Raw genomic sequence first — 17822 nt, forward strand, 5'->3', positions numbered from 1 at the left:
GTCATTCTGACACCCACCCTATTTTTATAGTGTTAATTTAACTTCTTGCTAAAAAACTACGATCGTGCAAAAAGTGGTTAAAACAAATATAAATATACGTTTCTCCAGTATACCCTTTCAATTTATAGTCTCGATTTAAAAAACTCTTATTCTAATGTTTGGTTATAGTGATCTAAATTGTTGTTAATCATTTTTAATTACTTCCTCTAATTTTTAACAGCTTTTTTCCGGTGCATAACTTATTTAAAACACATAACAAAATACATTTAATTTTTAAAATTTATTTTAGTACTTAAGTAGTAAGGCTCATCAGAAATTATATCTTACTGAATTAGAATGAATAGAAAATGAAATAAAATTATACTGAAGTTTAAAGTTTTAAAATATAAAACGACGTAATAATCGAATGTTAAAAAATTAACTAAATGCTTTGCTGAATACATTTGGTATACTAGTAAAACTCATTACATTAAAAACAATCTAAAATAAATCAACGATTTAAATTAACATTAAAACTACACTTTAAAATAAAATTTAAAAAAAGTAATTAATTTAAATCACTTAATATAAGGATGGATTTAAAAAGTCTAGTTAGGTATACGAAATTTTTCTGCTTGCATAAACTGGACCTTAAAGATTGAATACATAAGGCTTCCAGAATATGCAGTTGAAAAGAGTTCTCCGCTCTCACTAAAACTGAAAAGTTCTTCTAATTATAATTTTTAGCTCACTCAGGATTGTCTAACAAATGTTGCCCAATCGCCGAGAAGTATTTTTTCGTTGGTTTTTCGGAACGGCCATAAAACCAGCTTTTCAAGACTTTATATTTTTATCGTTACGTCATTTTATATTTTAAAACTTTAAACTCTAATTTTTAATACAACAGTTTGTTCATTAAAATAACATTTACAGAAATACTTGAATACAGCATACTTTTTACACAATTTTCTAATTTAATTTACTTGAAAACTACTTTATAAAATAAATCTAAAATTATGATCATTTAACTTAAGAATAAAAACTATTTAACAAGCACGAGCTCAAAAGATTACTGTTAATAAAGTACTTTAAGTGATCTACTAATCAAGGATCCGGCTTGATCCTTGTTTTGTGGATCAGGAAAAGCGCTAATTTGGTTTATGTTAAACATATTTTGCCACAAAAATGCACCAAAGCAATCGTGAAACTTACTCTAGATATCTGGAGTGATGTTGCCACCACAATTTAGGAACTAGTGATCTAGGTAGATATAAATCATTCATTTAATGAAAACAGAAGTGATTTTCAGCTAGACTTTTTTGGAAACTTTTAAATTTATGTGGTGAGACTACTATAGTGATAGTATGTGAGGATACTACATTTTACTTATTACAGATTTATTTCAACTATTAAGTACTTTTTTTTCAGCATAGTTTTAATATTTGAGTTTTTATTTTTATAGTTTTGTTATACAATCATTGTTTCAAAACTAAATATAAGCTTTTGTAGAACACAAACGTTCAAGTTAATTAATTATACAAAAACTACAATTACTTTATTTTTACCATTACTAGTTAACGCTACTTACTAATTTTGTTAAACAGCAATTGAAACAAAAATTACTTATTTGTTGTAAACAATAAAAAGAAGTATATTTTATCTAAGTCTAATTATTAATTATACAACTATGAAACATTATTTACATAAATTTAAATATTTAATTTATCTAATTACATAAAAACAAAAAAATCTAGCGTGTTTAATATTTTTCAAAGCAAAAAATAGGTTCTAAATTTTTTAAACATATTTATAACTAGGTTATCAAACTAAATGTTTTAAAAATACAGTGAACAAAGTAAGTGATATTTATTTCTCAAAAAACTTTTATTATTTTTTTGTAGTTGACACATATAAAAAAGTTTTAAATTTTTAAATTCAAACACTCTTTAAAAGTATTATATCAAAAATATGCTAATACAAACGCATTAACATAAAGAACTTTATGACATTTTACTTTAAATTCATATGAGTTGTGGCAGTTCTGGTAGCAATGTTAATCAACCATTAGTCTAAGTTTGAACAGACTTTTCGGACATTATTATCAAAAAAAAATTAGTTAAAAAGATACTTTAGACAATGCAACTTATATCAATTTTGTTAAAAAAAAAGATTACCTAGTTTTTCAATTATATTTTATAAAAAAACAAAGTTTTACAACTTTTAACACTAAGTAAATAACTTTTAAATTTTATACGTTGTTTATGCTTTTCGTAATAAAAACAAACTGTTCAAGATTAATGTAAATTCAAAAAACTAAAACTTAAATAAATTTTGATAAATATTTTGTATGTTTAGAGTGAAAACTCTATAATTTTTTTGTTAATTTTTTTCTTACACATAAGTTAGTACAGATAACATTGTTCTAAGATGTACTAAAATGAAAACATTGATAAAAATCACAACGTAGCTTCCCCGTGCCACGTAAACTGCGTATAGCACAGAGGGCATTTGTCTTGTATGTAGAACCATTTTTTGAGACAAATAGCGTGAAAGATGTGGCCACAATGCATCAGTCTCACTTCACGACCTTCAACATTCATCATCTTAAAATTAAAAAGATTATTGTTAAAGTAAGTTTATTTTAAAAACATATCCAGATTCTAGCTTGTGAATTAGGTGGATGTTAGTCTCAATTCTAGCTTATTTTAAATAAAATAGTGCATTATCTTGATAAGTTAATTAAATCGAACAAATGTATAAATTAATAGTATAATTTAAAAAATATATATTGGTCAAAATCAGAATTTGACAAAAATACTTATTAAGGTGTATTTTATATTTTAAAACCAGGTTTGCCACAGATCAAGCTGAGAAAAAATTCCTGACTTTTTACTAAAATTTTCCTGATCAAACTCTTAAGGGCATATAGGGGTCTACCTTGTTTTTTACAAGTTGATCTTATTTTATAGAGTTTTATCTTAGCTATCAGACATTTTAACCGCTTCAACAAAATCTAAGTATCTTTTAAGATATAAGCAATCAAAATCGGTGACCTTAATAGTTTTCTAATGGAAGAGCAAACCAAAAACGCAAAAAAAAGACATTTCAATAAAATATATCTCCTCCTTCATTTTTTATTGAATTTTCTTCAAATATTAACAGAAAGTCTATTATTAAACTTAAAAAAGATTAAATGCAGGTTTTTTTTTTTTTTTTTTTATTTAAAATTATTATTTTTTACTATTTTTTCACTCACAACATTTAAAGTCTTTTAAACTATAAAGAAACGTTTCCTGAGAGTTTGAGGTGGCTAGCTTGAAAAATGAAGTAGAATGAAGATTTTTAGCGATTTTTTAAATTGCTAAGAAAGTTGACCCAAAAAAATTGCGGTCTATAGGTTTGTATTTGAAACTTTTTACAAAATTACAATATCTCAAAATTTAAATAAGATTTTTTAATTTTATAAAAACAGGCTTGTAGCTTGTACTTTAAGCATACATGATCCAATGTTCTTTTTAGTAAAAAAAAATGTTGGATTCAATCATCTATCTTCCATCTGTGTATGATTGATGTATTTGCAATAAACAGCTCTTCCAGCAAAATACTTGTATTTTCTTACTTATAAACACATGGAAGTGTCCTTGCCACAAATCATCATTACCAAAAAGAATGGAAAAACTGTTTGTTCAAGTAGGGTAGTTGTTCAATATGATAATAGAAAAATTTTGCAGTTTTTTAAGGATATTTTATTAATTTTTACCAGATAAAGGCATTTAATATTAGGTAATTTTGTAAGTTTCTAGGAAAATTTTGCAATTTTAGTCTGACTTTTAAGGATATTTAATAAATTTTGAACCATTTGAATGCTTTGGAAAATAAGGAATTATGTAAATTTTAACTGAAAAATCTTATATTTTTTCAAATTTTGCCAAATTTCTTGACTTTTTTTTAAAACTACATTTTCTCCTGACTTTTGTCTTTTTTTTTTCGTTTTTCCTGATGTCCTGACTTTTCCTAACCTTGTGGCAACCCTGTAAAAATCTACCAAAAAATCAATAGTATTAAACTAATTTGCTAAGATTTTTCATATTTTCTTATAATAGAGTTGCAATGTCCTTTATATATCAAAAAAATAATGTGTAATTTGTTTTTACTCATTTTTTTCGTTATTTGTTTATTATTGCAAAATGATTCGTTAGTTATAAACAAAAATTTATGTTAATATATTGAAATTGAAATTTATATTCAAAAACTTTATTCAAAGATGTTAATGTACTAAATTATACGATGGTTTTTGTTAGTTTTCAGATAATATTTGCAACTTAAAAAATTTAAGAGGAATTACTCTTTATTTTTTATATACAAACGTTTTTGGTTTAAATTATACGTCCTTTTCAGTAATAACAGGAATTAAAATTTAAATTCGAAGTTAAAAAATTGTAAAATAAGTTTAATATATTATGATGTATTTAAGTAAGATTTCGATAAGTACAAAGTTGTTAGTGTTGTTTTAAAGTAAAAAAAGTTAAGTAAAATGTGTTAATTATATGAATAATTTCCAATAATATTTTTAAAACTTATTACCTTCTACTTCTTTTGTAAAACAAAAACGAACAATGAGATGCGAAAATCAAAAAACACTACGGCTAGTAAAGCAATATTCTTTATGCTGTTTACAGATAATATAAAATATTGTTTTTAAAATAACAACTTACGAGCAGGCATATGGCACAGTTGTCCTCTCGTTTTTTTATTTGTTCAGGGGATGCAAGTGGTAACGAACACACTTTTTTCGCCGCATTTCGTCTCATTGACCATATTTTCCAGCCTTTACCACCCCTTTGTACTATACAGTAGTAAGTGTACAAGGCTAGCATTAGTATACCTAGGCAAATTTAAATATTTTAAAAAATTGTTACGTTTAAAAGTAGTTTCCTATCAATAAGTTTTAACTGAAACTATAATATATAAGTGTGTTAAGAAGATAAGATAAAATGTGTTGAAATGCTTACAATAATGTATAGGTTTGCTACTGGTTTTAGAGAAAATTTTTCTAGGTTTTCTGAATTTTTCCAGTTTTTTTTTTAAGTACACGTTTTTAGTTTAAGGGTCTATTTTTAGTTTAAAGTTAAGGTTAAGGTTAAAAACTGTGTTAAGTAGTATAACAATGAAAAGTTAATGTAAACTTACTTAAAATGTATTTTTCAATAAAAATATTTGATGATGACAATTTTCTTATCTTTATGATAGATTTTTTGTGTCAAATAAAAGTTTCACTACTTAATATGTAAAAATTGTTCAAAATTCCTGGTTTTTTAATATTCTTATTAAAAATTTTAGTTTTTTTTTCAAAATTTCTCAAATTCCAGGTTTTTTAGCCTAAACTGTCAAATTTCGGGTTTTTCCAGGATTCTAGGTTTTGTGACAACCCTGTATTGTAGGATAATATTTAATAAATTAATAACAATAAAAAAAACAAACAAATGAAAACAATAAATAAACTAGAGAAAAGAAAAACACTAGAAACTTTAAAAATTATAAAAATTATTGCTTTTTAATTCAAAGGAATCTGACGTTTCAGCACTGGTTTCTCTTCAATTACCATCAAATCTGACTGTGACTTACAATAAAAATTTTTAAATTGTTTAATTGTCTAAATGCTTGCAACTTTTACAACTAAAAATAAAATATAGATCTGTTTTTGTTGTTTCACTTGTAATTTGCAATTACTCGAATATTAAAACTGTTGTCTCATGCCATGGTCGATAAAGCAAGTATTCTTTTTAATATCAATATTTTTAATCTTTAATTATTTTGTAAACTTAGACTTAATATTATAACTCAGTAAACATAAAAAATTGGAATAGAAAATAGTTAACTAAAAAAAAAAGACTAAAAGTTTCAGTATCTAACCAAAAACAGAAGTCATTTCACTGTAAAAAGTCCACATAATGTAGCCACACATCCCTAATGTAATGCAAAACTCGACTGCCCTGCACGCGGCACGAATGTAAAACATTATATCTTCCAAATTATCCCAGCCCCTAACTAAGATGTAGTCAAATGTCAGAGCGCAGTAGATGGCAAGGGATCCAAGCATCAATGAAAATGTGTTCAAGTAATTGTATGCTAAGATGAAAACCCAAAATGAAGACCTTTTTGTTCAAATTATTGATAAATATATTTTTCAGTTTGAGAAAACAAAAAACTATGTAAGTATACATTTATAACTTACATGAACATTTGTTAAAATATTTATACTCCATTAATGTATTAAGTATGTGTAAAACACTTAACATTATTTTAATCCTGCAAGTTTGAGTTGATTGCCATAAACTAAAAAAATAAAATACAAGTTTTAAAGAATATTTAAAATTATATTTAAACTTTAAAAAGCTATGATATTTAAATGTAAAACAAACCTCATACTAAACAAACAGACATAAGACAAAAGGCCAGAAACAGTGAGAAGCAAAATCGAAATTAGTACAGTTCTAATGTTTTTCCAACATGAACCGTTATTTGCAGTTGCAAGTCCCATTAATATAGGATCAATTATGTTGAAGAAGCTTTGAAACTGTATTTTAAAAACTTAAATAAAACACTTTAATATAAAATATGTTTAACTTAAAACTTTGATGGTAAATAATATAATAAAGTAAGAGTAAGTTATTCAACAAAAACGATATAACTTATTTAAAACTCTGCTTTGAGATAAATAAAGAAGCAAAAGAGATAGTAACAAATCTTAAACTTGAAAAGAAATTAGTAAACTACTTACCTAAACAACAATGCTATACAACGCTAAAAGACCACAAAAAGGATTTCGCCAGCAATCCCAAAACAAGATTAATAAATCCTAGCTATTCAGACATAGGTCAAATTAGCAAATGTATAATTGACAGAATCAACAATGTCTTAAGAAAATCAACCAAATACCTCCAATGGCGAAGTTCCCAAGAAGTCTTAAACTGGTACAAAAAACTTCAAAAATACAAATACAAGTTCATGAAGTTTGACATTGTGGAGTTTTACCCATCTATATCAGAAAAACTACTAAGTAAAGCTTTAGCTTTAGCAAACGAAAGTACAAAAGTAAGCGAACAAGAAATGAAGATTATCTTAAAAGCATCTAAATCAGTACTACATAATAAAGAAGAAGTTTGGGTAAAAAGAAAAAGTAACACAGAAGAGAATGAACTTTTCGACATCACCATGGGAGGAAAGCATGGAGCGGAAATATGTGAATTAGTAGGTCTCTATATACTACATAAACTCAAGAATGCGCTCCCAAATCTAACAACAGGACTGTACCGTGACGATGGCTTAATTGTCATAGAAAAAAACAAAAGTAATGTTGATATAGAGAAAATTAGAAAATCTATGCACAACATATCAAAAGAAATGGGAATAAAGTTAGATATCGAAAATCCTTCACGTAAAATCAACTATCTAGACCTAAGCTTCAATCTATACAACCACACATTCCAACCGTATAGAAAAGAAAACAGCAAAATCATATATACTAATTCAAAGTCCAACCACCCTCCAGCAATACTGAAGCAAATTCCAAAAATGATAGAAGACAGACTTTCCAAAAATTCTAGCAATGAAAATCTATTTAATGAAATAAGTAAAGATTAGAATGACGCAATAAAGTTAAGTGGCTACAATTACAAAATAAAGTTCAAAGGTGAAGATGATGGAAAGAAACGGCCTAGAAAAAGAAAAATAATATGGTTTAATCCACCATACTGCAAATCCATAAAAACAAACATTGGCAAGAAATTTCTCCAAATAATAAACAAATACTTTGGAGTAGACAGTAAATTCAAAAAATACTTGAATAAGAACAACATCAAATTAAGTTACAGCTGTTTGCCAAACATTGAGACAATCATAAAGAATCACAACAAGAAGCTCACAAACTGCAACAAGAATAATGAAGATGAAACATGTAACTGTAGAAACAAAGAGAAATGTCCTTTGAAAGGCGGTAACTGTAGAGCAAAAAATGTCATATACCAGGCCACAGTAAAAACTGACAATGCAACCAAATCATATATTGGTCTAAGCGCCAACCAATTCAAAAAAAGAGTGGCAACCCACAGAACAACAATAAATAGCAACCCAGAAGATAGAAATTATATGCAATACAAACAAGCAACTGAACTATCAAAATACATCCACACATTGAAGAACAAAAATAAAAATTTAGAATTGACTTGGACAATACTAGAAAAAGAATATGAATCAAGACCTAGAGTAGAAACATGCAGGTTATGCTTGAAAGAAGCATTAAAGATCCTTCAAGCAGATAAGAATTGTATTAATAAAAGATCAGAAGTGATGAGTTCTTGCAGACACAGAAACAATTTTTTATTATTTTATTGGAATGAATCAAAAACATAATAACTTAAATATTAATAGCATTTTAATCATCTGTTAGTTTTTTTACAGAATTTTGTTAAGAATTTGTTGTGTTTTCGTTTATATTGCATTTAGTTTTTTTTTTAATTTTTTTTTTTTTTTTATTAATTAATACCAATATTTAGTTCACCTAATTATGCATTTTTCATTAAAATTTGAATAGTTAATGTTTATTTATTTTTTTACGCATCAATGAGTTCAGATTCACATTACTGCCAATGTCTAAATGTTATTTACTGTTTTGAATTTATTTGACAAGGTCAGCTAACGCTCACCGAAACCAGGTAATAAACCAAAGCAGTGTTTAAACATTTGTTTTATTATAAAACTCTGCTTTGAAAATTCAAAAGAATTCAAGGTCAAAAGAGGTTTAAACTTATTTTTTAATTTGACATTTTTTTTTATACATTTATATTCACAACTAGATACTTTTTAGAGATTAAAAAATTCAAAATAGTATTTTAGATATGGATCAAAATCAGTGAATTTACTTATTGCAACTCGTTTTTTCAAATTTTTTTCCAGGTTTTTCAATTTCTTCCAGGTTTTTAAAAGTACACATATTTGGATCTATTTTTAATTTAAAGTTAAATTTAAGGTAAGAAACTGTATTAAATAGTATAAAAAGATTAAAAAGGTACTGTAAAGCTACTTAAAACGTTTTTTTTAATAAAAAAATTTTTGGTGATGACTAAATTTTTTATCTATATGATAAATTTTTTGAGTCAAACTGAAATTTTACTACTGAACATGTTAAAATTCTTAAAAATTCTAGGTTTTTGCAAGTCATTTTTGCCTAAATTGTCAAATTCCAGGTTTTTCCAGAATTCCAGGTAAAGTGGCAACCCTGTTATTACTGTATGAAAACAAATACTAAGGCAAAATGATTGCTTTATTAAAAAAAATTATTCTTTAATTTGTAACTAACATTTATCTAAATTTTACCAGTTTATTATCCATCAATAAAAAAACTGGAAAATATTTTTACATTTTTGAGAACAAGTTAACTTTATTGAAAAAGAGGGATTCCTTATGAGATTTTATCAACTTGTTTTTTCATTTCAATAGCTAATAAACTTTCTTTGAATTTTTTAATTTACTAGGAACTTGGCAATAAAAAAATTCAGTTCAAATAATTGTAATGCAAACTTTTTATACAATAAAATATACTTCAAAACTTAAAACTGTTACATTCTATAAAATAATGACACTTAGTTGACACTATTAAGTTCTTAAATAAAAACAATTGTTTATTTTACTTAATACTTTCGCCCCTATTGCCTTTAAAATAACAAATAATGTTTTTACCAAGGTTTCCCAAACTTTTTTTTTCAAATTGCCCCCTCCAACAAGACTATTATTTAAAACACCTAAAACTTTTTTTTTGCTCTTCATCTGCAACTCAAGAATATCTAGTGTAAGTTTAAAAATTCTAAAACTGCCTCCCCCCCTTTCGCCTCTTTACTAATTATTGCCCAAACTTACTAAAATCACCTTCAGGGGGGGGGGTGTACTGCCCACTTTGGGAAACCCTGGTTTAAACCAAACAACAACTAATTTAGACAAATTAAGAAGTTTAATTATATATTTTAGTTTTATATAGAAAATATTAAACATAAATTAGGACATATTAGTGAATCAAGTCTCATTAAGTCAGTCTTTTAAATTCTTGTTATTTACTTGAATATCAGTTAAGATTTAGGTTTAAACTAATATAAACACAAAGTTAATTATTTAGAAAAAATTACACACTTAACTTCTTAAGCTAGACTTCTAACTTGTTTATACATACCTGAGAAGATGCAATAGTAAAAAGTATATAATTGACCATCAAAAATCTCGTTTTCAAGTTTATATTAAGTAAGTCAACGTAAAGACTCATAACAAGCAAAGTCATCCCATCTATGGCTCCTGTTAAATATAATAGTTTAACATTAGTTTTATATGTACTCTCATGCTATACAAAAGTCCAGGCTTAGGCTCTGTAGACTTTTGCTGATGTTTTCCTTAGGTTTAATATTAATTAAAAAAGCGAGCAATCAATAATCATTTATAAATTTAAGCAAGATTTTGGTACAAAAAATTTTAGCTAAGTGTGAGGTGATTTTATACTAGAAGAACTTTTTTAAGATAAGTTTTAAAACTGAGTCTTGAAATTAATGCTTATAGTTTTTTATAGATGTTCAAAAAAATTAGATTGCCAATGTGTTTGATAAAAAGATCCAAACAAAACAAACTTGTTGGTATTGAATTCAAATAATTTAAGAAGTACTTGCTATAGTGAATTTGACGCACATTGTAATATTAGAAAGTATCTAAATAACTCCATGGAACTGTTTCACTAGTTCAGCACAGAGAAATGTGCATCAGTTCCAATAAGCAAGTAATCATTTGTATTTTTTAATCTATAAGACTATTATCATTATAAGAAAATTAACCAGTCATGGGACCAGTGACAGGATCTGGTGGGTGAAACTTGAAAGACCAATACAACCAAGATCTGAAAAGTTAACAACTTTCTTATGATATAAATTTATCAACACTTTAGTAAACTGCATAATTTAGGGTTGCCACTCTTTTAAGCAAAAAGTCAGCTTAAGTGATTAAAAAGTAGCTTGAGTAACATCAAGCTAGCATGAGTTATTAAAAAAAAATAATCAAAAATTAAAAAAAAATAGTTAGCCTTTAGTATCTAAAAACACCTAAATAATAAATAGAGTTAAAAACACAACTTTTAAGAGAGTAAAAAATAAAGTCATAAAAACTAGTTGAGATTCAGGAAAGATATCCAAACCAGCCTATGTTTTACAAAAAAATAAACTATCCTGAGACAACCTAAGTCATTCAAAAAATTTCTGAGAGTAAGGCAACCCTGATCATTTAAACAAATAATTTTAGTCTAATCTTTTTTATTTTTAATTACTTTGAAACATAAAAAACAGATTAAAACTAAATCATACCTCATACAGAAGTATTGAAACTTGACAATTTCAGACACAACAATTGCCAAACCAAACAAATTTATGGAAGTTGTCAAACATTGAGGAATTGTGATAGCAACTATAAATGGAAAGGATTGAACACTCATAAGATACTTTTCAGGCCAAAAAACAGCATAGCTATTAAATTTATGCGAGTCATTAAAATTTATGTAAAATTGATAAACAAATCGAATAAACCAGCAAAACATGAGTTGCTTTTGTATTTTATATTCCATTTGTATCCATGTGGCTATCCCTGACCAACCAAATACACTCAACACAAGTTTAATTTTCAACCAAATTAGTTTAAATCTTCCACACAACTTTAAAGCTTTAAATAAGATATAAACAGAAGTGAAAAAAACTGAAGTTGTAAAAGCAAATTCATCTATTTTTAGAGAAAAACAGTTTTTAAAAACGATTGAAATCCAAGAAGTTAGAGGCCAAACAAAAATAATAAAGTCTTTGCAACCAGAAATGTAAAAAGAAGTAAGAAACAAAATAAATTGAATGAGGAAAACAGAAAATGCCTTTTCAAGCCAAATTTTATCACTAAAAAAGATTTCAAAATACTTATATGTACTGTAGGTAGAAGACAATAAGCCTGCATTTTCACAGTTTGAATTAGATGTAACTGCAAGTAAATTAAATAAATGATGGCTAAGAAAAACTAATTTAAAACAAAAAACCTGTTTATACATAGCTAGCAAATAACTGTATGGTAAAAGTAATAATATCCAAGACAAGATGTATAAGAAATGGTCTAGATAAGGACTATTTAGTAGATTTGGGTAGTCTCTTAAAAAAGTCAAATTTTTCAGACTTATATGCCCCAGGAATACCATTTCAATAACAAGCAAAGCTGGAGCTCTAATAATAACAGAAATTATGATTTTCCTTAATTCCTTATCTATCATGATTTAAACTGTATAAACTTTAAAAATGCAACTACTAACATTGAGTAGCTTTTTTTTCACTTGTGTGAAATTTTTACATATCTGTAGAAACAAAAATAATTAAATTTATAAAAAATGTGTATATAAATGATGTATTAAAATAATCTTTACAATTTTTTTTAAACAACAATTATGCAGTAGTACACCATAAAATAATATTGAAGCAATATTCTCTCTGATATTTTATAAATACTAATTTTAAAATTGAATTAAACTTTATATTAGAAAATAAACAAAAATAATAAAAGTTTATTCTATAATTATAACTAGATTTAAAAACAGTTTAATTAAGATAGTCTGCATTACAGATTGATTAGGAAATATAGCAAAGTGAGTTGTTATCCACAAAAGTTATAAAAAAGTTTTTATTTACCTAAGTTAAAGCTTAATTGTTAAGCTTCAAAATGTTAAGCTACTTCGAAAATGGCTGAACAAACTATACAGAAATATACTTATTTAAATAGCAAGGTTGCTAAACATTTTTGCAAAATTTCTACCAGGTTTTCTTAATTTCTTCCAAATTTTTGAAAGTATTTGCTGCTGGGTCTATTTTTAGTTTTAAGTTAAGTTTAAGGTTAGAAACTGTGTTAAGTAGCATAACAACATTGAAAAGATATCTTAAAGCTTCTATAAATGTATATTTTAATAAAATGTTTTTGATGATATCAAAAAAAGATTAGCTAGAGTAGAGCCTAGACCAGGATTTCCCAAAGTGGATGGTACTGCCCCCTAGGGCGATTTTAGTAAGTTGGGGGCAATAATTAGTAAAGGGGTAAAAGGGGGGGGGGGAGGGCAATTTTAAAATTTTGTACAATTTAAAAATTTTGAAACTTACACTAGATATTGTTAGTTGCAGATGACAAGCAAAAAAAAAGGTCTTATTTGTAATTGAAACTCACACTAGATATTCTTGAGTTGCAGATGAAGAGCAAAAACTTTAAATGGTAGTCTTTATGAAGGGGGCAATAGCCTTTTTTATTTCTTCAAAGGGGGCAATTTAAAAAAAAAGTTTGGGAAACTTTAATCTAGACCAGTGGTTGGCAAACTGCAGCCCGCGGGCCACATTAAAATTTTTATTTAATTAGTTTAATATACTAATATTTTTGAAAACACAAAAATAAAGTGTTATATTTAAAGGATATTCTATCGCCTAATTTTTTTTTGTTCAAAAAAGTTGTTTTTAAATATGTTTTATAAAGCACATAAAAAAACATTCCTTTTTGACCTGCCAACCCCTGGTCTAGACGATAGATTTTTTGTTTTAAATTGATATTTTACTACTTTACATGTAAAAATTGTTTGAAATTCCAGGTTTTTCAGTGAACTTAATTAAATTTCCAGGTTTTTTAGTGATTTTAATTGGAATTCCAGATATTATTAAAAATTTCTCAAATTTCAGGTTTTTCCAGGTTTTTTTATTCTCTATTAAAAAATTCCAGGATTCAAGGTTTTTTGCAACCCTATTTTTATGACTTAATTTTTGCATCTAATTGAAATTTGGTTAATTACCACATAAAATAGCTTAAAACTTCAAGTCTTTTTATGTTTTTTATTTATTTTTGTTTGAAATTCCAAGTTTTCTTATAATTTTCCAAAAATTTTTAAAATCCAGGATTTTCTAGGATTTCAAGTTCTGGAATTTACGTGTCAAATCAAAATTTTAGGTTTTTCACGGTCTATTTCAAAATTTCTCAAATTCCAGGTTTAGTGGCCACCCAGAATAGATGAATTTGAATTTATTTTAACATTTTTTTAAACATTTCATGTAAACAAACTATTGGTGTAATCTAAATATTTAATTATTACTTTAACTGCACAAACGACTTCACAAAATATACAGCAAAATAAAAAAAACTTTTTAATTATTTTTTTTATGGTAAAAAAACATTAGTCTCAAACTCTACCTCTTGCGACAATAAAAGTTTTCTAAAAAAAGTGAGTTTGTTACACCATATGTAATTTTACCTGCCCCATAAATAACTTTAACTACCCGAAATTAAAATAGACAAAAAACTATCTTTTAAACAAATAAAAAACCCTTGGTGACACGCCATTCAGAGAACACTTACAAAGCTAAAATCTCCACACTAAAATCATCACTAAAACTACAAAGTGTGGGAAATTCATGAAACTCAAAGTAAGTGTTCACTGGTGGTTCAACAAAAAAATCACACTAACAATCCAATTATGCCACCAGAGTTAACTCACAATCAGTTGTTAAAAAAATACATTAAACTAGTATTATATTGAATATATTTGCATTAAATAACTATCTTAAAACTTATGAAGTTATTTATTTTACCGAAACAAAAATAAAAATTGTTTTAAAAAAATTTAGTTTCTGAAATTTGTATTGATAGAATTAATTTTAGTCTAATAAAAGTAGAAAAAAACTCATATTATGCAATAGTAATTATTGTATACAGCTAAAAATTAAAATAAAACAAAACTGGAAAACAGCAAATAAACTATCATGCAAACCCATATAAATATCTTTCCCCATCAACAGACCAAAACCAGCCAACCATAAATCAGAATAAACAGACCATTCATATATTAAGATAAACAGATAACAAGTATTAACTAAAAGCAATTAAGCAATATTTGCATGTAACACAAACTACTCAACCAAACAGGGTTCGTGCGCAAATTTTTTTCATTTAGCCTGACTGAGACCAATTTAGCCTGACATTTTTTCAAAGTAAGGAAAATTCCCTTCAGAAGGTGTCTTAGGTATTGGAGGGTCTTGATTAGTACTATTGTAGTCTCCGCCTTCAACCAGCTTTATCTCAAAAATATTTTGAGCTTTAAAAATCTGCAAAAAGCAACTCATAGCTTAGTTACAACTCAATAAAATAAGACTAAATTGTGAAAAATGTGATTGACCCCCCTATGCCCTTAACATAACAAATTCAGTGATAAGTTTTAAAATAAGTGTTATATCTAATTTATTACTAGGGTAAAAATTTAAAATATATTACTAAACACAATTATTCAATTTAATTAAGCACTAATTAAAAACATTATAACCAGAAGATGTATAATAAAACAACGTGCATTGTCGTGTTTTATTAAAATTTAAAATGAAACGCTTACACAAGTATTAAAATATATAAAAAATGTTTATTATTGTATTTTGACTAATATTTAAAATTATACATAATTATAAATCCTCAACTCTAAATAAATACAGTGTTTGTTGATGTCATATCAGATTTTAAAAGTTTACACGTAAGTTATAAAAAAACTTTTAATATTTTGTTCTTGTAAAGAAAAATGGATTGTACCTAAAATTTGTACTCCCACAAAACTTAGTACTTATATTTTAACCCTATGTTTTAATGTTGTGAATATCTCTAATATCTTTAAACAAACAGTAAAATATATGACTAAACTAATAAGAGTTTTAATCTAAAAAGTATTGGTATAAAGCCTTTATATTAGAAATTAAAACAGTTTAACCAACTAAGATCTGAAAAACATAGCTGATTTAAACAAATACAAACAAACAGCTAAGTTGTTGAACTAAATTGTAATGTTTAAGCTGCATTTTTTTATGAACTTTCATAATTATGACGTCTATAACCTACTCAAAACAAAATAAGGAAGAATCTTAAAAATTTTCTAGAGATTCAACAAATGGTTTTAAACATTTATTTTTAAAAATACTGACTGATTTTGTATTTAATATTTAAATCTTTATTTTGAAATAAATTTACATCTCAACTTGATTTTAAAAAGATTTCTCAACTTTTTTTAATCAAAAATTTTCAAGCATTTGAACTGAGAAAAACTGAGATTTTCAAAATTTTAAATAAAAAAACTGATTTAGCCTGACGTTTTTCAACTTTTTCAAAAAAACTGATTTAGCCTGACGCGCACAAACCCTGACCAAAGCACTCCAAACCTACTCAGTATTCTGGTTCAACAAGAATTTTTTGTAACTCTATTTCAACTGATCCTTTTCTAGGTTTTTAAAAACTTCTCAAACACTGACCACAACTTATGACCCAAATACCTAAAGGAGTTTAGGCCAAGCCCTGTTCTAGGTCTTTCAACTACAAAATTGTTATTTTTTGAATGTCTTGTATGGTGTCTTTGAACTATACTTACTGGAGTAAAACAACTGTGGTAAACCTCAAATCCTCTTAAAGTATTCAGCATCAATCAACTTACAAATTAAACAAATTAAATTTTAGAATACCAGTTTTCACAAACAATGAATTTGTTGGAGTTAGTGTAGGCACGCCACAAAAATATCTTACAATTCTTTTTTACATACTAACAATTGGCTTCAAATGACAACTAGCAGCACCACCCTTAAGCAGATATACAATATTGGATATGCGAATAGAACAAATTGTAATACACCATATTTAATGTTCTCGTGTTCAAGTAATATCTCAATTTTGACATCATAAAAGAACTTCTTAATAGCTTAGATTTAAGGTACTTTAAATGTGCCTTCCAACTCAACTTGTCATCAAATACCACACCTAAGTATTTAATATTTTCACTCTGATATAACCATTTACCTTAACACTGAATTCACTCTTTTTTTTTTAATCTATTTAACAGCAAAAATTTTGTCTTTGAATAATTAATAAACAATCTATTTTTACACATCCATCATCAACTTTCCTGTACTCCATATTTTTAACAGCATTAACATGGTCAGTATCACAATGCTGAAAACTCAGACAAGCATCATCTGCAAAAAATCTCAATTTAATATTTGTAGCTAAAAATATGTCATTTATATACAGAAAAAACAACAATGGACCAAAACAAAAACCCTGAGGTATACTAACATTCAAAATTTCACGCTCAGAAACAACATTATTTATAACAGTAGACTGACTTCTTTCTTTTAAATAACTTTCAATAAAATTTAACATTGAGCATTTTATATTATAACATTTAAGTTTTGATACTAAATTTTTATGATTAACAGTAACAAAAGCTTTAGAAAGATCCAAGATCACAGAACAAATTACTTTTTTTGACCAGACTCAATTAGTTCCTAAACAATCTGATCTAATGCTAACTCAGTTGTACTATTTTTTTTCTAAACCCTTATTGTTTGCAGTGCAGTAAATCATTTGACAAAAAGTAACCACTCAGTCTCTCACACAGTAATGACTCAAAAAATTTAGAAAAGGGTGACAGAACAGAAGTAGGCCAATAATTATTTACACCATTTTTTTTGACTATTTTTATAAATTGGCACTACCTCAGCATGTTTCAGAGAAATAGGAAACACACCATACTCAACACATTTATTATATAATTTAGAAAGGTAGGGAAAAATTATTTTTGCACCAAGCTTCACAAAACGAAAACTAGGGACATCGAAACGCACACTCTTGATAGGGTTCATTTTTTAATATAACTTACAATTTCACTTGCTGATATATTCTTAAAAACAAAACATTTTTTACAGAATCCAAAAAAAACTTATCATAATCACAAGCAA

At 26.4% G+C, this 17822-nt stretch overlaps 1 protein-coding gene across 1 annotated transcript; it reads right to left on the reverse strand.

The window, feature by feature from the left end:
- Positions 1–2311: 2311 nt before the first annotated feature.
- LOC145834072 (RING finger protein 145-like) lies at positions 2312–12307 on the reverse strand. The gene is made up of 7 exons (XM_082941410.1): positions 11370–12307; positions 10848–10909; positions 10202–10320; positions 6402–6556; positions 5893–6134; positions 4695–4864; positions 2312–2582 (listed from the first exon to the last, which is right to left on the reverse strand). Exons 1-7 carry the CDS (start codon positions 12305–12307, stop codon positions 2436–2438), a joined length of 1833 nt encoding a protein of 610 aa, XP_082797536.1. The 3' UTR covers positions 2312–2435.
- Between the last annotated feature and the right edge of the window lie 5515 nt (positions 12308–17822).

Source organism: Thalia democratica, chromosome 1, assembly GCF_965202585.1.
Source record: "Thalia democratica chromosome 1, ktThaDemo2.hap1.1, whole genome shotgun sequence".
Classification (NCBI taxonomy): domain Eukaryota; kingdom Metazoa; phylum Chordata; class Thaliacea; order Salpida; family Salpidae; genus Thalia; species Thalia democratica.

Bases quoted from the DNA above. Each gene is read 5' to 3' on its own strand.
- LOC145834072 (XM_082941410.1), bottom strand. From the start codon at position 12,307: ATGATAGATAAGGAATTAAGGAAAATCATAATTTCTGTTATTATTAGA. The intron at 10,910-11,369 runs GTATGATTTAGT...TTAACTTTTCAG, and splicing joins TTTCAATACTTCTGTATGAG to ATCTTGGTTGTATTGGTCTT. The intron at 4,865-5,892 runs GTTAGATACTGA...AAATTTGCCTAG, and splicing joins TGAAATGACTTCTGTTTTTG to GTATACTAATGCTAGCCTTG.